Here is a 21,765-nt window from a genome sequence, read left to right as displayed (position 1 = left end):
TTGGTAGTGACTGGTCTGTCCGTCTTCATAAGGGGGCCACTTGAAAGCGTGTGTCCCCTATGCCCCTGGCAGGCTTACTCAGGGCTGCAGCCTGTGGAAGGAAGTGGGGGAGGCGGGGAGACAGTATTCTGAGGACTTTAGCCTCTGTGTTTCAAGAACCTGCTTCTCAAAGGTCCTTCAAGGTGACCCACAAGTGTTCACAGGTGGGACCTTTTTAAAGAAAGCACTCTTGTGCTCTATGGGTCTGTTTGCTCCAAAGCTGGTCCTTTGGGGATGCTGGTAGAGTCCTCCAGCTCTCTTCTGCTGAGGCTAGCCTGAAAAGGTCAGGCGTTAGATCCTGGGAAAACATCCTCAGGAGTTCCATGTAGAAGTCTTCCCCAGGTTTCATCCAAAGGACTCTTCTTTGGCTGTGGAACTATCTACAGGTTGCGGCAAGGCTCTAAGAGACCAGCTCTTAAAATTGTACGGACTCGTACCCCACCCAGCCTACCAACTTGGCAGATAAGTTTACGGCTGCTGAGCGCAGGATTCAGGATGCATCTGGAGGACTGCAAGTTTAAGTTGGGATTTATTTACATTGGCAATGATAGCAGCAAGCTGGCACGGTGGTGCATGCCTCTAATGCCAGTACTCTGGGGTCAGAAGCAGGAGATTTGTGAGGTTCCTGGCCAGCCTGCAGCTGTTGTTTATCTGCAATGAGGAGCTACCCATGACTTGTTTGTGGCAGTGTCTGCAGCCACCTCCTGGTTGTCTGTGGTCCTCTCTCTGCCTTAACTTTGGTGGAAGTAGTTTTGGTAACACCAGGCAGGATCATCATCCCAGCCAGTTTTCATGAAGCCTACTGACCTGGTGCTCAAAAGTCTATATTCTTTCTGGATCCTGCCCCTTAGGGATAGGCTCCTGGGAAGCGACTCATTTCTTCAGCGCCTCAGGGAATTTCGCCACAGTTACTCAGTGGTTCTCGAGAAGATGGCAGGCGAGCAGGACGTCTGTATGAGAAGGGGCCCTGTCGTCTCCAGGACGGGGTTGAGTTTGAGGGCAGGGATGATGACTGAGCTGGGGACCCAGAGTCCCTCTCTGGCCGTTCTTGAGTTCTCTTCTGGGAGTCCCAGCTGTTCGGTACCCACACTGTAGGATACAGTCTCTGGACTGTTCACTTGAGAGACCTTCAGGACAGTTTTGTTCTGTATCATCCCCTGTGGGTCCCAGCTCACTCCCCCACAAGGCATGTGATTTGCTTGGCATTTCCTCTTTGAAAAATTCTTCTTGGAAAAAAAAACCCCACATGTATCATAGTCATTTCTTCCAGTTCTCAAGGAATTCTTTATACTCAGTCTCGTTTTGTGGTAACAGAAACTCTTTTTGTTCATCAACCAGATTTGGGTTTTGCCTTCCTCTTTCTCACACCAGGTGTCCTTGATCATCTATAGGTCACCTGTCTCCAGGGTCCCAGGGTTCAGCTGTCTCCTTTCTGCCCTGTGGTCCCCAAAAAACTTCACATTCCACTTCTCCTTGGACTAGGGTTGGTATATGTACAAGGCCACAACTCAATTCAGAACCACTCAAGTGGGCCAGGTGTGACAGTGGACACCTTTACACACACCCAGCACTTGGGAGGCAGAGGTGGCCAGCTCTCTATGAGTTAGTTCGAGGCCAGCCTGGTCAACAGGAGCGAGTTTCAGGATAGCCAGGGCTACCTAGTGAGATCCTAACATCAAAATCACTAAAGTGAAGTGGGATTGAGAACACAGGATCCCTGCTGATGTTGGGTACACAGGACCCTTTGCCGTCACCAGAGGCTGGGTCTCTGTGGGGTGCTAGGCCTTGTGGCCGGTTACCATTCCATCTCTCCTCATTCTTCTCTGTCTCTGGTCTCTCCTGGTCCAGTGCTTGGTGCATGGTGTGATCTTAGCTGAGCCGTCGGCACCTGTGCTGGGTTGAGCCTTACATCTCCTCCTCCATACACTGCCATGCCTTTAGCTTTTCCCTAAAGGGCTTTGAACCAGGAGCCTCCGGAGATCCTTCAGGGAACCTGAGAGGCCTCACTGTCCACCAGCACCTTCTCATGCTTTCAGATTTGAAGTTCTCCCATCTTCAAAATCCTGTCAGATCCAGCCCGAGGTCCCAAGTCTTGTGATCCCTGGAATCCCAGGATGGGCATGAATCTCTTCCTTTCTCCACCCGGCCTAAGATTTAGAATGCCTCAGTTACTTGGTTTATTTCTTCCCAGCATGCATGACGGGAATCAACCCTTGTCCGGGGCTGGCCAAGAGAATGATGCAGGAGACAGGGAAGTGTGACATGGCCTCAGGGGCTCCTTTCCAACCACATGGAGTAGCAGAGGGGAGGGGCTTGTTGACACAGGTGTGTCCGGGGTTGGGGGGCCCCCCATTGCTGGGGCAGGCTGGTCATGACTTTTCTATCTCGTCGCCAGGCGGAGACAGCAGCCAACCGCATCTGCAAAGTCTTGGCCGTCAATCAAGAGAATGAACAGCTTATGGAAGACTACGAGAAGCTGGCCAGTGATGTGGGTACCCCTGTGTTCTTCCAGACTGCCCCCCCCCCACCAGGCCCTGCATTACACCCTGAGAGAAGAAAGCTCTTAGGCTCAGTGCCTGCACAGTCATTCTGTGGACATAGTCCCAGGCTGGTGCAGTGCATGAGCCAAGCACAGTTAACCTAGGGTAGCTTGGTTCTGGGCCTCTGGGGGAGCAGAAGTGAAGACAGAGGAGGAGGAGGTGTCTGGCTTACAGTGAGCCTGGGAGAATGCCTCCACCTCTCTGGCTCTTGTTTTTTCTTTCGCTTACTGAGTGGGAGTTGAGCCCTGGGATCTCAGAGGCCTTTGCAGCCTGGTCTACTGCTGCTCTGTAAGTTTTTGTCTAAACTTGATAGTACAGGGCTATGTCAGGTTCTGAGAAGCCTCGCACCTGGGAGGACTCAGTACTGGCTCAGGCTGGCTCACTAGTCAGGCCAGCAGGGGACAGGATGGCAAGAAGTTAGCCGGTTGCCCCCCTGTCACTTGGGTTAAAGTGCTGCTCCTTTTGGACTGCTCCCCCTGGCCTTTTGGTGGCTCTGCCTTCCAGTTTAGTGAGAGCCAGACGCCCAGGCTTTAATCCGTGCCTCATCGGTTCAGCCAGTCACCACAGCAAGCTGCGTGACCTGGCAGAGCAGAGCCTTGGGTGCCTCCTCCATAATGTGGGGGTGCTGATAGCACTTGACCATGTAGTATTTCTATGATTATTTCTGTGAGTCACCCCCGTGGGTCATGCCTGGCAATATGCAGGTGTTCCCGTAGGCTTCCTGTCATCCATCTTTGCAGTCCTACGTCTTCATAATCCCCACCATGGCTCCCGGATAGAAATCTAGGCTGTCCCGGATTCTAGCCTCTTCTTTTTTGAGGCTGGAGATCCCTGTTCTGTTACATCCCTGCTTGGTATAGATTGAGAAACTGAGACTTCAGGTCTCCTTGCAAAGCAGGTTGTGGTTCTTTGGTTTGTCCCTCTCAGGGCAGAGAAGATGAGGGGCATGGGCTCCGGGTTGACCATATCCTGGTCACCTTGGAGGGAGCACCCGGAAGCCTTCCTACGTGGCACGGTGAGGCCCTAATGGGTCCTTGGGAAGGGAGTGTACCATCAGGAGAGACTCTTTGCCAGCCCTCTTCCTGCGAGGACAAGCTGGCCTTTGCCCACACCGTCCTCCGGCATCCTCGCCCCATGCCTCGTCTCTGCCCTTTCGCCTCAGCTGCTGGAGTGGATCCGCCGCACCATCCCCTGGCTGGAGAACCGGGTGCCCGAGAACACCATGCATGCCATGCAGCAGAAGCTGGAGGACTTCCGAGACTACCGGCGCCTGCACAAGCCGCCCAAGGTGCAGGAGAAGTGCCAGCTGGAGATCAACTTCAACACGCTGCAGACCAAGCTCCGGCTCAGCAACCGGCCCGCCTTCATGCCTTCCGAGGGCAGGATGGTCTCGGTGAGTGCCAGGGGCAGGTCTGGGTGGGGCCTGCCTGGCCACCTCCGTCCCCCAGGTGCCTGGAGGTGGGTTTTCCTCTACCTACCTGCCATGTTCCGCGTTTCTTTCACTTTGTCGCTGCCCAGGCTTGAGCTCAGGCGCAGAGGCCATAGCCACCTTCTCCCCTGACTGCTCTGGGTCAGGCTTGCTCTTCTCAACCCCTGAGCGTTCCAAACTTCCCCTGCCCCTTAAAAAAATAGTGTTTTAAACAGGATGTGTGGTCATACTGAACCAAGCAATAATGTTAATTTTTAATTTTTTTTATTTATTTTATTTTTTATTTTTTGGTTTTTCGAGACAGGGTTTCTCTGTGTAGCTTTGCGCCTTTGCTGGAACTCACTTGGTAGTCCAGGCTGGCCTCGAACTCACAGAGATCCCGCCTGGCTCTGCCTCCGGAGTGCTGGGATTAAAGGCGTGCGCCACCACTGCCCGGCTAATTTTTAATTTTATGTAACTTTAAGTACTTTCAAAATAAAATAACAACCGCAAAAACAAAGCAAAACTTTGATTATCTTAAATAACTATTTTTTTGTAGAGTATTTCTAATATACAAATAAGTAAAGTATTAAAAAGTAGAAGTTATTTATAATCTTATACCTACCATCGATTTTGTTTTAATTTGAAAAGATCCATTTATTTATTTATTTATTTATTTATTTATTTATTTATTTATTTATTTATGTATTTATTTATTTTTGTGACTCTAGGCCTTGACTCTAGGTCTTCATGCGTGTTAGGCAAGTGCTCTGATACAGGACCACATCCCCAGCACCCTTTTTATTATTTTTCTGTGAGATAACTCATCCTGGGTGTCAACTCATCCAGGCTGGCCTAGGACTCAACCATGAAGGCCTTGAACTTGAGATTCTGCCTTGACATTCTAAGTAGCTAGGATTACAGGCCTATGCTTGCCAAGTCCAGTTTTAATCTTTCTATAAATATAATTTTAAGTGACTCTTAAAGCATGTTTTATATAGTAAGATTCTTTCAAACAGAAACACCTATAACAAGTTGGGTGTGAATCAAGTCTATAATCCCAGCTCTTGGGAGACTGAGGCAGGAGGATCACAGCAAGTATAGCTAGGTCCTATCTAGAAAATAGAGACAAAACCCTAATATTGCGATCAATTTTCTGTGTCATGGTTGCCCTTCCATTGTGTCCCCTTTTATTGTTCTGTCCTTCGTTCCCCTTTATCCTGTCTCCAGGACTTTATGGGCCAGGAGAATGCAGGACAAATTCATCAAGGCCAGAACCTTTTATCCTTTCAAACAAAGCGTAACACAACAAAAACAAGCAGGCATATTGGGCAGGACCAGGTCGGGGGAGGCAGGAACAAGGTGATCTTGAAGGGAGAAAGCAGGCCTGTGGTGTCGTGCATGCAGTTTGGAGCACCAGTTCTTTAAAGTTCAGGGCTTAATCAGATGCTCTTGGGTTGTCAGAGTCACTGGCAGCTAACAGATACTCCTGAGAGCTGAAGGACGTGCCTCTGATGTGGGGCAGATGGCCAGTGCATGGCCAGGAGGATGGCCCTCAGACTGGTCCTACTCGAGTTCTTCCAGCTGAGTGCTTGTGCTAACTGTAGGGTGCCTTGTACAAAGGTTGTGTGTATTTCTTTCTGCTCAGGATCGTGGCTGATTCCCTCTCCCTAGCCACTCTCCAGAGCCCAAAGGCCAGCATCTGGGAGTCTTGGCCTATTAGAACTGTGTATATCTTGGAGGCCTACTGTCAGCTTGCTTTGTTTTTAATTGGTTTGGCCCCCTGGCTTGATCTTGGGCCTCTGAGACTGGCTAGGGTTTGTTTGGAAGCTAGTCCGTGAAGGGGAGGGCGCCATTGCTGGAGGTAGGCTCAAGCTCCACTCCCTCTCCAGGAGGCAGGGTCGTCCGAATAGGCGCTGGAAGAGCGAGACTGGATGTTGGGCTGCCATGTGTGTGGCGGCCAAAGATCCGGAGCATCTCTGCCTGGAAGGCTGCAACCCCTCCAGGTTCTCTGAGCCCGTGTCTCCCACCTCTGCAGGATATCAACAATGCCTGGGGTTGCCTGGAGCAGGCAGAGAAGGGCTATGAAGAGTGGCTGCTGAATGAGATCCGGAGGCTGGAGAGGTTGGATCACCTGGCAGAGAAGTTCCGGCAGAAAGCCTCCATCCACGAGGCCTGGACCGACGGTGAGCCAGAGCCAGCTCCCGCCTCCCCGCCCGGTCTCTGCTTTCCGACTCCCACCCAGCCGCCGCCGGCTGCACCTCTTTTCTTTTGCCCTCGTTGGTGTCTTCTTGTTTGTCTCTGAATAGTTCTCTGGCATCAGACAGGTTCATTCACCCTTGGGTTCGGTTTCCGTGTTTGCCAAGTAGGAACCGTAGTACCAACTCCTCGGTGTGTGAGAACTAAGTGGCCGAGGGCACGAGCGTGCTGTGGAGGATGACGGACGGCAGTTTGGGGAAAGTGCTACTTCTTCCTTGTTCTGCATCGTTCTTTTCCAAGTCCTTCAGTGTGTGGCTGTCAGTCCTGGCGTTGTCCCTGAGAAGCGGTGTCTGTTTGTCTATTTCCAGATTTCTGAAACATGGATGTTGAGGTCCCACTGTGTCATTTCCTAGGCTGGTGGCTGGCCTCTGCTTATTGACCAAAAGGCTAACAACAGTTGTCTGCGAGATGGTCTTTTCCCCCCAGAAACTGGCTAGGGTTCGAGTGAGGACTGGCTCCTGGCCACAGTGGCTAGAGCTCCTGAGGCAGAGCCACTGGCCGCTGGTGCCTAAGATCTTTTTACCCAGCCCTGGTTCATGCTCCTCTGGCCTCGGGTTGGAAGTGAATAGGGAGGACTATATTCTGTAGCCACCTGGGAGTGGCCTGGCTTGGTAGGAAAACACCCAGTGAAGCGAGTGGGTTTAGGTTTCCATCTAAGTGCATATGGAGTTACGGTGTGAAGGGGATTGGTGGAGATGGCTCTGACCGCCCACTGGTATTTATTTTATTTTATTTTTGTTTTATTTTGAAATAGGAGCTCATCATGTAGCCTTGGCTGACCTAGAACTCACAGTGTAGACCAGGCTGGGCAGGAACTAAGAGATCCGCCTGCCTCTGCCTCCCTAGTGCTGGGATTAAAGGCATGTGCCACCACTCCCAACTGGAATTCCATTTCTTGAGACTAAGGAATTAAACCTAAACATGGAAGACATTGTGTGCGCAGGGTTATCTGTGGGAAATCTGGCACAGTACAGGCTGGGGTGGGGTGGGATCCAGGACCCACAGAGCAATGAGAAGCTCTGCTGGAAACATCTGGCCAAGAAATTATCCATATCCATGGGTTCTGTGTCTCTGGATTCAACCAACTTTGAAGCAAAATGTTAAGAACAAAAAGGAATTATGTCTATGCTGAGCTCATACAGGCTATTTTCTTGTCATAATTCCCTGAAGACTATGGACAAACAGCTGTTTACATAGAGAGCATTTATAGTGTAAGCAACCTCTGAGTAGTTTAAAGTGATATAGGAGAATATATGAGAATACACACGCGCACGCACGCACGCACGCACGCACTTGCACACACGCTCACTCTCTGTCATCTTATATAAGGGACCTGAGCATCTTGGGATTTAGGTATTCTTTTTTTTTTCTTTCTTTCTTTTTTTTTTGGGGGGGGATTTAGGTATTCTTAAGGAGCCCTGAAATGAATCTCCTGCAGATCTTGAAGGACCACTGTACCCAGGAAGACCCTGAGGTCCAAGTAGAAATTCTCATAGTGTGTGCTGCTAAATATTTTTAAAGCAAGCCAGGCGGTGGTGGCGCACGCCTTTAATCCCAGTACTTGGGAGGCAGAGCCGGGCGGATCTCTGTGAGTTCAAGGCCAGCCTGGTCTACAGAGGGAGTTCCAGGACAGGCACCAAAACTACATAGAGAAACCCTGTCTCAAAAAACAAAACAAAATTAAAGCAGAAAACATTTATATAGGAATAGATAAATGCATTTATTTATAAATTCAATCTAAACTTACTGTGTTATGATTTTAAAGGGAAAAAAACAAAACAAAAGAACCAACCCAATACCAGAAGAGACAAAGAAATGCTTTGCTACTGGACATAGCTCTTAGCCTCACAGGCTGGCCTTTATGGACCAAGAAGGTATGCCGTCCTGTGATGGCATAGGCAGAGAATGTTCGTGTACACAAGGCTAAGTTTGCCCGTCCTGAGAGGGTCCTTCTTCAGGCAACTTGGAAGCTTTTTAGGGAGGTCATTTCTCATCCTTGCCTTCCTCCTTTAAGAGCAGGGCCAAAAATACAAGCGCTGCCTTTGCCCTGGGGTGAGGACATTACTGACGGGCCGAGAAGGCTCTAGTCACCAGTGGTTGTGAGCAGCAGAGGCCACAGGTTCACTGGCTGTGCTGAGACTATCTGGGAAGGGGATCCCTATAGGGCTTTCAGGACTTAGCCTAGTAACTAGAGAGATTCTATGATCCAAAAGTACCTATGAGGTACTCCGCCGCCTCCCCCGTTATTTCATAGAACATATATGGCTGTGTTTCCTACTGTTAGAAAGTGGATGTCTGGCCTCATGCATTTCTACATATTCCTGCATAACCTTCCTAGACAACTAGTCTAAATGCCCTGGAAATGCTCCCTGGAGGGCAGTGGTCTTCCCAGTCTCTCCCCATAGTTGGATATTCTTGCTGCATGTCCACTCTCTTACACTGTAGATTGGTGTGCAGTGAGCACTTCCACAGGAGGTGCCCAGACCAAACACACTTGCCTGGCTCTTGCTCAGCTGTGTCCCATCCCCGTCTCCCGCCTCCCTCACCCCAACCCCAGGCAAAGAAGCCATGCTGCAGCAGAAGGATTACGAGACGGCCACCTTGTCAGAGATCAAGGCTCTGCTGAAGAAACACGAAGCCTTCGAGAGTGACCTGGCCGCCCACCAGGACCGCGTGGAACAGATCGCCGCCATCGCCCAGGAGCTCAAGTAGGCCCCCTTCGGTCTCCTTCCTTTGGGGGCCCCAGTGTGAAGCCGAGGTCTGCTTGCTCAGCTGCTATCGGTGACGGTGGGAAGGAAGGGGATAGACAGATAGATAGACAGACAGACAGACAGACGGCGGCGCTTGATGGGGGAAAGAGTCGTGCCCATGTGGTCAAGGAGGCATTACAGAAGGCAAGGACTCTTCCTGGTGGGGGAGAGCCTGGTCCATTCCATTCTCGTGCAAACGTTTGGTCATCACCGATTTTCAGGATAGGAGCAAGGGGCGCTCAAGCCCTGTTTTATATGACTTTACCTTTTAATTATTATTTTTTTTTTTAGATTAACTTAAAAGTAATGGTGTTTGTTACATTTTTGTACTGTTTTGTTTTCTAAATTGTGTATGAGAGAGAGAGAGAGAGAGAGAGAGAGAGAGAGAGAGAGAGAGAGAGGAGAGAGAGAGAGAGAGGTGGTGATGAGGGGACAACGTGAAGGAGTTGGTTCTTCCTCTGCTTTTGCTGTGAGCTCCAGGAATTGAACTTAGGTCCTCAGGGTTGCACAAGTGCCTTCACCCACTGGCCCATCTTGCCAGCCCAGATTTTATTTTATTATTATTTTTTTTTTGTGTGTTCTGTTTTGTCTTCTCTTGAGATGGGATTCCAGTTGTAGCCCAGACTGGCCTAGAACTCAGTGTGTGCCTCAGGTTAGCCTCAAACTCGGGGCAGTCCCCCTGTCTCAGCCTCCCAGGAGAATGCTAAGATTAGAGGCGTGAGCCACCATGCCCGGCTGCCAAGCCTTAGTCCTTGACTCTGAGCTTTTTTTCCTTGGGCCCCAGCCGCTTCCCGTCATTGGTCATTAGAGTCACCACCAACTTGGTCTGTGGCAGGGACTGTTGGAGAGGAGCAGACCCCTTTGGTCTCCTGCTCCCCATTTCCTGAAAGCCAAAGAGGCGGGGATGGGAGGGATGCTGGGAGGTGTGCCGAAGGGAGCACCCCCGGGCCCCCCAACACCGCTAGTGCTCCTCGCATCCCCGGGAGCAAGAATGACAGGCTCCCTACCCACCCCCCTCAACCTGTGTCGCTCATCACTTGACCGCTGCCTCTTCCCACTCTACAGTGAGCTGGACTATTATGACTCACCCAGTGTCAACGCTCGTTGCCAAAAGATCTGTGACCAGTGGGACAATCTTGGAGCCCTCACTCAGAAGCGGAGAGAAGCGTTAGAGGTGAGGACCCTGCGGTGCCATGTGTCTCCTCCTCCTCCTGCTCCTCCTCCTCCTCGGTTCTCTGCTTTTTAAGTTTCCATGACTCCCTGGACCATCCCCGTCACTGGCCTAATGGGAAGACTCCCTTTGGCTAAGAATGTGTGAACTTGGCCTTGATGGAGATCCTGCTCCTGTCCCAGTGAACTTGTTGGTCCAGCTCCGACCTTTGGAGGGTTGTCCTGTTCTGTAAACCAGACCCTCTTGGGACCAGGGCAAGTGATTCCAGTGTGAGGTGATCTGTCAGTTGACAACCAGGACCCAGAGCCACTCAGGCACTGGTTCTTCCTGCCTCATCTGGTCCAGTGCTTCTAGACCAAGATGCCTTGGGGGCAGCGGTTGGCCTTTGAGTGTGACTCTGCTAAACATTCCACCCCCCTTGAAACTCCCAGAGAACAGAGAAGCTGCTGGAGACCATTGACCAGCTCTACTTGGAGTATGCTAAGCGGGCTGCACCCTTCAACAACTGGATGGAGGGAGCCATGGAGGACCTTCAAGACACCTTCATTGTACATACCATTGAGGAGATCCAGGTGGGCATCCCAGAGAGGCCGGTCCTCTTTAGGATAAACTGAAGACCCAAGGGTTCCATAGATTGAAAGTGTTAGCATATAAGGTTGTGTGCGTGTGTGTGTGTGTGTGTGTGTGTGTGTGTGTGTGTGTGTGTGTGTGTGTGTTTTAAGATTGTTCTATTTTTATGTTGTTTTTATGGGTGTTTTGTCTGCATGTATGTATGTGCACCACTTAGATACAGTGCCCAGATGCCTGTGGAACTGGAGTGACAGATGGTTGTTGGCAGTCCTATGTATGCTGGGAATGGAACCCTGGTCCTCTGCAAGAGCAGCAAGTGCTTTTAACTGCGAGGTCATCTCCCTAGCCTCCTAGCCTCCTAGCCTTCTACCCCCTTTTATTTTATTTTTTAATTTTTTTTCCCAAGATTTTATTTTTTTTATTTTGTATACAGCATGTATGACAGCAGGCCAGATGAGGCACCAGATCTCATTACAGATGGTTGTGGCCACCATGTGGTTGCTGGGAATTGAACTCAGGACCTCTGGAAGAGTAGTTGGTGCTCTTAACCACTGAGCCATATCTCCAGCCTGAAAGCTGTGTGGCTTTTTTTTTTTTTCCCAAAGATTTATTTATTCATTATGTATACAGAAGAGGGCACCAGATCTCATTACAGATGGTTGTGAGCCACCATATGGGTGCTGGGAATTGAACTCAGGACGTCTGGAAGAGTAGTCGGTGCTTTTAACCTCTAAGCCATCTCTCCAGCTCCCTCTACCCCCTTTTAAAGATAGGGTCTCACTATGTATTCCTGGCTAGTCTAGAACTCACTATGTAGACTAGGCTGTCCTCGAACTCAGAGATGCGCCCGCCTCTGCCTCCTGAGTGCTGGGATTAAAGGCGTGTGTCACCACTGCCCAACAGACATGTATTTATTTATGTGTTCTTTGTACACACAAAAAATGTAGACTTTATTATATACCAGATCCCAAATCTTGACTTTAACATTAATCGTGGGGCTCCCATTGGCTCCCATCTTAGATTAGAACGTTTGCAGGGCCTGGGGATGTAGCTCAGTTGGTAGGGTGCTTGTCTAGCACCCTCGAAGCCCTGAGTTCAGTTCCCACCTCTGCATAAAATGGAGCATGTGTGATGCATGTCTTTAACCACAGCACTCCCAAGGTAGAGGAAGAAAGAAGGGTTTTGCAGGAAGCTGAGGGAGCCAGTATTGAAAGAGAATACCTGGGGAGCGGGACTTGCCCCACCCAGGTCCCTGATCTGGTGGTGGGGTGTTGAACACCTCAGAATGGTGGCCGCCAACTGTACCAGCCCTTGGGATACAGCTGTGGCTTTGCCTTCCTCTGGCCACCCTGCCTTGCCGGTTCTCTGCCATCAGAACTTGGTTTGGTGTCTTCACATCTTCAATAGGTGTGGAACTTGGCCTTCAGGGCCCTTCCACCTTTTATTTGGGACCTCTTGGGTTCCCTTTGCTTATCTTTTTTTTTCCTTTTTTTCTTTCTTTTTTCCAGAGCTGAGGACCGAACCCAGGGCCTTGCGCTTGCTAGGCAAGCGCTCTACCACTGAGCTAAATCCCCAACCCCTCCCTTTGCTTATCTTGTCTGAAGAGAGCACTGACTAACCCTGCCATTGTCTATCCAGGGACTGACCACAGCCCATGAGCAGTTCAAGGCCACCCTCCCAGATGCCGACAAAGAGCGCCTGGCCATCCTGGGCATCCACAATGAAGTGTCCAAGATTGTCCAGACCTATCATGTCAACATGGCCGGCACCAACCCCTATACAACCATCACGCCTCAGGAGATCAATGGCAAATGGGACCATGTGAGTTGAAGGGCTAATGGGCATAGACTGAGCCATTATACATTCTTGTTTGTTTGGTTTGGTTTTTCGAGACAGGGTTTTTCCATGTAGTTTTTGATGCCTGTCCTGGATCTTGCTCTGTAGATCATGCTGGCCTCAAATTTACAGAGATCCGTCTGACTCTGCCTCCCGAGTGCTGGGATTAAAGGAGAGTGCCACCGCTGCCTGGCTATTATACATTTCTTTTTTTCTCGTTTTTGGTTTTTTGAGACAGGGTTTCTCTGTGTAGCTTTGCACCTTTTCCTGGAACTCTCTTGGTAGCCTAGGCTGGCCTCGAACTCACAGAGATCCGCCTGGCTCTATCTCCTGAGTGCTGGGATTAAAGGCGTGTGCCACCACTGCCCAGCACTATTATACATTTCTTAAGGGCAGGATTTTTATCTGTATCTCACTGGTTTTCATTTATTAGTGAATGAATTTCTGGTCCAAGCTGACACCTTCACTCTTACTGCATTCTGACTTGACCCTTTCCCTCACGGGGGACCCCCATTTCCTCACCTGGGAGTATGGAGATGTGTGGCTGGCCTACCTACAGAGTCCCATGGTTATTCTCACCCCAGGTACGGCAACTGGTGCCCCGGAGGGACCAGGCACTAACAGAGGAGCATGCCCGCCAGCAGCACAATGAGAGGCTACGTAAGCAGTTTGGGGCCCAAGCTAATGTCATTGGGCCCTGGATCCAGACCAAGATGGAGGTGAGTCTTGTCATGGGAAGCAGGCTGGGAATGTCTTGCCTCTTCCTGGCACCGTTCCAGCCAGCCAAGTCACCTGGTTACTAGGAAGAACCATGAGGACTGAGGTCTGAGCTCATGATTGTTCAGTGGCAGGGGATGCCAATGGTTTGATCCCTGTGTCTCACTGGGGCAAAGTAGGACACTACTAAGGAACTACCTAAGGAAGTTCCACAGGAAGAACAACTGAATGCCCGGGTGAGCTCAGTCCCTCTGGGTGGCCTTGTCTCCATTACCATTCCCCCAGGCAGTGGGCCTGATCCTTTTTAGAAAGAGAGCCGACGAGCCTCTTATAACAAGTATAGAATGTTTTGTGGGATGTGTGTGATGAGTGATCACTGAGCATCTTGAGTAGAGAGTCCATGTCAAGTTTACGTGGGTGTGCATACACACACACACACAGACATGCACACACACACACGCGCGCGCTTATGTGGGTTGCGCACGCACGCACGCACGCAGGCACGTGCACTTACGTACACGCACCCCCAAGACTCTACTTGTAAATACTCGGTAAATATTAACAGGACCGAACTGAATGAACACAAACTGCTTTTACTGAGAGCCGCTTCCATGAGTCAGGGGCTGGCGGAAGTGTACATTAGGCCTGGCTCATGGAGTTGGGTGGCTCCGCAGGGCTTGGCCAGCCATCCTAGAGGCAGGAGAGCAGGAACAAAAATAGCTGGAGAGGAGGCACACCAGGTGAACTGAGAAATATGAGGGGTTCCGCTCAACGTGAGATGGTTGGGAAATGGCTGCGAGCAAGGCTCTGGAAGGCATTTAAATAAATAGCAAGCAAAGGAATGAGCACTCAGGTCAGCCACTGACCCTGCCTTCCAACCCTTTCCTCAGGCTAAGGTGGACGATGTATCACCCAGTGCCAAGGCTTATTATCAAACTACAGGATGCAGCTCCCTTACCAAGGGATGTCCATGCTAAATAAACTTTTTTATGTTCAATGTTGCCAGTTCTAGCCTCTCTAGGGCTGGGATGCTAGCAGAGGTGACCATGGGGGGGACTGGTCCCTGCCACCTAAGTGCAGAGCGGGCTGGTCTGACGTTATCTCCTTCCTGATGCGCAGGAGATTGGGAGGATCTCCATTGAGATGCACGGCACCCTGGAGGACCAGCTCAGCCACCTGCGGCAGTATGAAAAGAGCATTGTCAACTATAAGCCAAAGATTGACCTGCTGGAGTGTGACCACCAGCTCATCCAGGAGGCGCTTATCTTCGACAATAAGCACACCAACTACACCATGGAGGTAAAGAGGCTGGGTCCTGCTTCTCTGAGAGGAAGCTGGGGGCCCTTCCTGTCCTCCACTTGGAGCATCGTCACCCGAGGAATCTGGGTGTAGCAGGAGGAACGCTCACTCACTCTACCCCCAGACTCGGCACCTTCAATCCACTCACCTTCTGGATGCCCCAGAGAACCTTGTTGCAGGTGTACCCATCTGGTCCCTAGTTCCAGAATTCAGTTCATTTGTTCTAGGGTGGGACTTAATGAATCTCAGTTTTTAACAAGCACTTCCCAGTGATTTTGATGCTGGTGGGCTCAAGACCAGCCTGGGTACCTGCTTTCTCGATGATGTTAGCTGCTGTCCGTCCCTTCATGGTAGGATGTGTCCTGAGGTTTGCCTTGTTCAGCTGCTTCCTCATTGTTCAGATATCATAGAGAGTGCTTACACTGGCTGGAGTATTACTGTGTGATCACTGAGACCACCACGATGTATTTGGCTTGTCTTTGACCAGAAGGCCATTATGTGGTGCCAATCTTGGTTTTTGTGGGGTAGGACCTCCTGGGAGGGGATCGCTCTGTTTTTTTGTCGTTCAGTTTTTCCCACCACAAAATCTACCTTCCTTCACTGACAAAGTTCACTGGCAAATCTGGTTCTTGTTGCTCTTCCTGCCCCTTTGTGGCCCTCCGTCCTGGTAGAGTGTGCTCTGTCCCTCCAGCTGGTCATACTGTGACTCCAGATAGATGGTCAAGCTAACTGTTTTGGCCTTTAAAAATAATATATATTTATTTTATCTTATGGATATGGGCATTTTGCCTGCGTATGTGTCTATGCACCATGTGTGTGCCATGATATATTCTCTGGAACTAGTTATAGATGGTTGTGAGCCACCATATGGGGGCTGGCAATTAAACCTGGGTCCTCTAGAAGAACAACAAATGTTCTTAACCACTGAGCCATCTCTCTAGCCCCTACTTTGGACCACTTTTGAGTTGGAAGGAGGAATAAGTAGACAGCCTGGAGCCCGGGCCTGGTGTCCCTTGCTGACAAGCTCGTCACTTGCTCCTAGCACATCCGTGTGGGCTGGGAACAGCTGCTCACCACCATTGCCAGGACCATCAATGAAGTGGAGAACCAGATCTTGACCCGGGATGCCAAAGGCATCAGCCAGGAGCAGATGAACGAGTTCCGGGCCTCCTTCAATCACTTCGACCGGGTGAGAGCCCTACTCCTTGCTCACCTCGAGTGGCCCCCAACCCCCGACCCAGAGCCCTGGAGGGCACTGCCCAGGGCATGAGCCTGGTCCTTGGGTAGGTGAGGAGGAGAGAGTGGGAGGAACTGATAACAGCCTGCCCTGACTCAGTATACCCCCTAGAGCCAGGCTTTCTGAGCTGGACTTGGAAAGCCTGCCCTGCCCTGTAAGCTTTCACGGCATTCCTAAAGACAGTGCTGCCGTGGGTGAGAGAGAACCGTTCATCCTTGTTCCTCTCCTGTGAGAAACCAGTCTTTGGGAATGAGGCTGTCAGAGCCACAAGTAAAGCCCTGTGCCTACTGGCTGTGGGGACTGTCCTTTACCTCCGCCTTGGGACAAAGGAGCAAAAAGAGACTGCCCATACTGAGGCTGCCTTTGGGACCTGCTACTGGGGACGTCAGAGTCCACCGTCATGGCTTCTCACGCCAGCTTCAGGACAGGCTGCACTGTCACTGGGCTGCACATTCCTGGTGCCCTGAGCCTGTGGGGACAGCCACAAGGGAGGCGAGGCATGAGGTCAGGTGCTGTCCAGTCCACCACCCTGCCTGCGTCACTGCCCTCCAGGTATCTGGCGAGGTGGGGGGGCGGGGTAGGGTTCCGGGAGACCTCAGGTAACCCGGGGCACTTCTGGGAGCTTCTCACCCTTGTGGCTCATCATGTCCCCCCCTCCGGCCCTGCTTTCCCAAGCAGGGCTATGTGTGCCAGGGACAGGGCCCCCTCTGGAACCTTGTCCGTGTGTCTAACTGTGTGCACTTTTATTTCCCCTCTCCCCCACCCCTTCCCCTCCACCCTCTCCACCCCGCATGCCTTTGTCCCTGTGTCTCCCCACACACACACCACCTCCCGCCCTGGGGCATGGCCCACCCCCCACCCCCCACCCGTACCCCCTCACGGCCTCCTCCTCTTCCCTGGCACCGCATGGCTCGCTGCCTGACGCACCACGGCCCCAGGATCACTCCGGCACGCTGGGCCCTGAAGAGTTCAAAGCCTGCCTCATCAGCTTGGGTTATGATATTGGCAACGACCCCCAGGTACTTGCCTCCTGCATGGAGCACGCTCAAGGGTGGCCTCTGGGGCGAGAAATAACGCGTTTCTCCTTTTTTCTCTTCTCTCTCTCTGTCTGACTCTCCCTGTCCCCCTTCCTGTGGGCCGTGGGGCTCGTCCTCCTCGGCTCTCCCTGCCTGTCGTCCCCTGTTGGGTTCCTCTGACTTCTGTCCTCGGCCCGCGGCTACCTTTCCTGGTTACCTGCCTGGGTATCCGCCTCTCCTCCCTCATCCCGTCTCATCTCTGGACTGGACCGCTGCATTTCTTTTCTCTGATCTCCTTCAACGTGTCCCTCCTCCATTCTTCGGCTCCATTCTTCCGAATCTTCACCATTAACTCCGCCCTTCCTCTCTGCTGTCTTCCTGGCCTCTGGCTGGCCCTTCCTCCTCCCACCTGTCTGTCCGTCCTGTGTCTTGGTGCTACTGCCCCACAGAAGAAGACAGGCATGATGGACACGGATGATTTCCGCGCCTGCCTTATCTCCATGGGTTACAACATGGTAACGTAAACCCCATCCTCTACCTGCCAGGCTTTCTGTTGCCCTGGCCGGGAGGCAGCCACCTAACCGGAGAAGCTAAGTCTTAGTAATGGTGGACCTGAGGCCCGTAGGTTAGCACTGCCCTCCCCAGGGGAGCCCCTTGCCCCCATCCTTGGGGAAGATGGCACCTGAAAACCAGACGACCCATGGGGCCAGGGTGTGGCCGAGAGGCTTGGCCTTCTTATTATCTTGGTCTCTGCACTAGCTCAACTTATGGTACTTACTGTGGAGAAAGGGCTTTTCATACCCATGGTGGACACCAACTGTGGGCGGCCAACCCCAAGGCATATAGGAATGATAACTCTGCTTTGCCTTACGTGAGACATGGAGGCATATATTTCTGCCCTGATAACAGCCCCCATCCAGGCCAGCCACCACTCTGGTTGGCCCAGGCCTCTCTCTAGTGTGTCTCCACTTCATCCAGCTTTCTGAGCAGGACAGGACACTTAGCTGGATAGACAGGTGGTTCCGGCCTATTGAGCCAAATACAAAACCCATGTGATGTCCCGCAAGGTTAAGGGCTTGGCCAGATGTGTACACAGTAAGTCCCACTTTGCCATCAACAGCTTGTAGTCTCATCTGAAGTGAAGGAAGCCCTTAGTTTTAAGAGTTAAATAAAGTGATTATGAGTACTGTGCACATGACTGGTACTTAGGAAATATGGAGTGATAGGGAAACAGCAAATTCTTTTTTTGTTTGTTTGTTTTTTTGAGACAGGGTTTCTCTGTGTAGCTTTGCACCTTTCCTGGAACTCGCTTTGTAGACCAGACTGGCCTCGAACTCACAGAGATCCGCCTGGCTCTGCCTCCGGAGTGCTGGGATTAAAGGCGTGCGCCACCACCACCCGGCGGGAAACAGCAAATTCTTGAGCCAGACTGTCTGAGTTCTAATCCTAGCTTCCTACTTATTAGTTGTGTGACTTAAATCACTTAGCCTGTCTTGGCCTCAGACTTCCATACAGTGGAAATAATATGATTTTATTTAGTTGTGGTGATGATAAAATGAATTATAACATATAAAACATTTAGAACGAATAGTAACTGGCATGTAGTGCGTGCTATATAGGTGTTATCCTTGCTAATGTTATTGTCATTATAATCAATACCACCATTATTTTCTGTAAAGGGAATTTAGGGTTCTATAGGGGGTGGGAAGTCCTGAGTCTCCAACTATTAAGTCTTTGTCACACCCTTGGGGCAACCCAAGCCAGAGCAGAGGGCTGTCGTGCCCTCCATAGGCTACTCAGGGCTCGAGGTCTACCTGAGACACTCCAGTAGGCCATTAGCTGACAGGTGTGGGTTGGCTGTTTCCTCCAGGGAGAGGCAGAATTTGCCCGCATCATGAGCATTGTAGACCCCAACCGCTTGGGGGTAGTGACGTTCCAGGCCTTCATCGACTTCATGTCCCGAGAGACAGCTGATACAGACACAGCAGATCAGGTCATGGCTTCCTTCAAGATCCTGGCTGGAGATAAGGTGGGTCTCTTGTGGCTCAGGCACCGTCTCGACTCTGGTCTGTCAGACACATGGCTAGGATATGAGCACCTTGCTCATTCCTCCTAGGGCCTCGTTGCTATGCCTCTCGGCCCGATCTATAATCCCTTGGGCTCAGCTAAGTTGTTGGGACATGGTGTTGGCTTAGGAGGGCCATCGCAAGGAACCCTGCAAGTCACCAAAAGCCACTGGGTTGAGTGGAGGAGGCAGGTGCTTCGGAATGTGTAGATGGAGGAGTCAAACCACCTTGTAAGACCCAGAAGCTGTCTAGTCGAAATGACTAATTTTGTAGAGGACGAAAACAGTCCAGAAAGGGGAAGTGGTCTCCTGACTTTTGGAGTGCACAGAGGGCAGCCCCACTCTTCCTCACACTGGGGCCCAAGGGACTCACAGTTGTAGCACTTGGAGCTGTAAAGTCTTTGGTAAGTCCTAGGGCAGTGGTTCTCAACCTTCCTAATGCTGCTGTGACCCTTTAATACAGTTCTCCATGTTGGGGTGACCCCCCCCAACCATAAAATTATTTTCGTTGCTACTTCATAACTGAAATTTTGCTACTGTTAATATATCGCAATGTAAATATCTGATATGCAGGATATCTAGTATGCGACCTCTGTGAAAGGGTCATTCAGCCCCACAGGGTTCACGACACATGGGTTGAGATCACATGGGTTGAGAGCTGCCATCCTAGACCCATCAACTCCTATGTATGCATGAAGGTATCAGATCCAGTGGAACTGGAGTTACAGACTGCTGTGAGCTGTCATGTGGGTGCTGGGAATTGAATTCGTGTCCTCTGGAAGAACAGCCAGTGCTCCTAACCACTAAGCCATCTCTCCAGCCCCCCCTTCAACTCCTATAAACAGCAGCTTCCAAGTTGATTTATGGGGTGGGGAAGGAACGGAAGTTCAGAGGCCCAGGCTGGGAGCTGGCTGAGGTATGTGGCAAGACCCACACTTGCAGACTGGTTAAGAGAGCTGTCTGTAGCTGTGATTCCTAAACTGGACATTCATTTTACTCTGTGGGACACTCCTTAAGTTTGGATACTGGCGGAGGCCTTTAAAGAGCCAGTTGAGTAGCTGTGGAGGGCTCCTAGGAAGTTACATTCTGCTGGAGAACCTTTGAAACCGAGCCAGCACATGGTGACTATAAACCAGTAGGATGAATGAGAAGAATCTGGGCGGAATTAGTTTGGAAACAAGTTGAAGTGGGGGGCTGGAGAGATGGCTCAGAGGTTAAGAGCACTGGCTGCTCTTCCAGAGGTCCTGAGTTCAATTCCCAGCAACCACATGGTGGCTCACAACCATCTGTAATGAGATCTGGTGCCCTCTTCTGGCCTGCAGTCATACATGCTGCATACAATATAAATAAATCAATCTTTTTTTAAAAAAAGTTGAAGTGGATACTAAAATGGAAAACATAAAGTTTTTAAAAATTATATGTACATATGGTATGTAATATATAAATACATCATATGCACTTAAATATACATGTGCATACACACAGATGTCTGTGTTATATGTACGCATGCGTGTATTGTACGGATCAAGGAGACCTAGGAGGGAGAAAACAGGTACCGAACATTGTCGGCAAGTTTGCGACCTAGGAATTGCGGCACTGCCGCGTTGCTTTCCGGCCGCTGCCAAGCTTTGCGACCCTGACCATGCTGTCTCCGCAGAATTACATCACGGTGGACGAGCTGCGCCGCGAGCTGCCCCCTGACCAGGCCGAATACTGCATCGCGAGGATGGCCCCCTACGCGGGCCCCGACTCCGTGCCCGGTGCTCTAGACTACATGTCCTTCTCCACCGCGCTGTACGGCGAGAGTGACCTCTAACCGGGCCCCGCCCCCCGCCCCCCCCTCGGCCCTCTGCGCGTGCGCTCCGCCCACCCGCTCCTCCTCCGCCCAGTCCGGCTGCCCGGGTTCGGTTTCAGCTCAGCCACCAGGGAACTAGCTGCAACCCCGGGCGGCCCCAAGCCTCCCTGCCCGCGAAGTGACAGTTTACAAAATTATTTTCTGCAAAAAAGGAAAAAAAAAAAGTTACATTAAAAAAAAAAGTTAAAAAAACCAAAAAACTACATATTTTATTATAGAAAAAAAAAAGTATTTTTTTCTCCACCAGTCTTAAATGGAAAAAGAGGAAAAATTAACTATTTGCACCGAGATGTTTTTGTTGTGACATAGGAAAACCAAGCACAAAGTTACATGCCATTCTTTTTATGGACTTTTTTCCTTCTTCCTGTCCCGTCTGCTGTATTCATTTCTCTGATCTCGTGTCCACCTGGGGAGTGGGGGTAGGTGGGCACTCTTGTCAAAGGCACAGCGGTGCGTGTGTGTTTGCTAGCTCACTTGTCCATGAGAATATTTTATGATATTAAAGAAAATCTTTTGAAATGGCTGCTTTTCAAAGAAGATAATTCATGGCTTCTCATTTTTAAGTCTCCTCCAAAGTGTGGCTGGCCTGTTTTATGAATGCAGACTTTTGAAAAAAAAATTGAATATTGCCTATTGAAGATAGGGCGGACTTGGAGATTATGATGTTGCTTGGCAGACTGTATTAAAACAACACTCCCGTGACACCACTTCGTTTCGCTCCTTTCACCGACTTCCAGAAGTGAGGGTGGGGTGTGTCAAGAATGGGGTGGGATACCTGTACCCACACACCTCTAGATTGTGAATCTGGTATTTACTTTGGAAAGGGAAAGATGGTTTCCTCAGTGTACTGGAAGTTGAAAGGTCATGAATGCATAAGGGGAATCTCCCTGATGGCGAGCTCCACTGTTCTTGGTTCTCTGTGGCATCTGTGGCTTCTGCATGACTCCCAGCCATTTTGTTTTTGCTACAGAGGACAGTTGGAGTTGTGTCAGGGTTGTATTCC

General features: G+C 50.7%; 1 protein-coding gene across 3 annotated transcripts in view; it reads left to right on the top strand.

Moving 5' to 3' along the window:
- Nucleotides 1-21,464, top strand: part of Actn1 (actinin alpha 1) — a 98,204-nt gene extending 76,740 nt beyond the window's left edge. The window contains exons 9-22 of one of the 3 annotated variants that reach the window (XM_028876128.2): nt 2,435-2,527; nt 3,742-3,972; nt 6,026-6,173; nt 8,804-8,954; nt 10,062-10,170; nt 10,599-10,739; nt 12,376-12,558; nt 13,158-13,292; nt 14,410-14,589; nt 15,632-15,778; nt 16,765-16,845; nt 17,292-17,357; nt 18,713-18,871; nt 20,565-21,299. In XM_028876128.2, the coding sequence (XP_028731961.1) occupies nt 2,435-2,527; nt 3,742-3,972; nt 6,026-6,173; nt 8,804-8,954; nt 10,062-10,170; nt 10,599-10,739; nt 12,376-12,558; nt 13,158-13,292; nt 14,410-14,589; nt 15,632-15,778; nt 16,765-16,845; nt 17,292-17,357; nt 18,713-18,871; nt 20,565-20,723 (1,983 nt within the window). In that variant the 3' untranslated portion in view covers nt 20,724-21,299. Of the gene's footprint in view, nt 1-2,434; nt 2,528-3,741; nt 3,973-6,025; nt 6,174-8,803; nt 8,955-10,061; nt 10,171-10,598; nt 10,740-12,375; nt 12,559-13,157; nt 13,293-14,409; nt 14,590-15,631; nt 15,779-16,764; nt 16,846-17,291; nt 17,358-18,712; nt 18,872-20,564 lie in introns of all 3 variants that reach the window. The other 2 variants (XM_028876129.2, XM_028876130.2) reach the window with 2 other exon arrangements.
- Nucleotides 21,465-21,765: the final 301 nt, after the last annotated feature.

This window comes from Peromyscus leucopus, chromosome 14, assembly GCF_004664715.2.
Source record: "Peromyscus leucopus breed LL Stock chromosome 14, UCI_PerLeu_2.1, whole genome shotgun sequence".
NCBI lineage: Eukaryota > Metazoa > Chordata > Mammalia > Rodentia > Cricetidae > Peromyscus > Peromyscus leucopus.
Note: the sequence above shows the minus strand (reverse complement) of the source record. Positions and strands in the feature narration are given on the sequence as shown.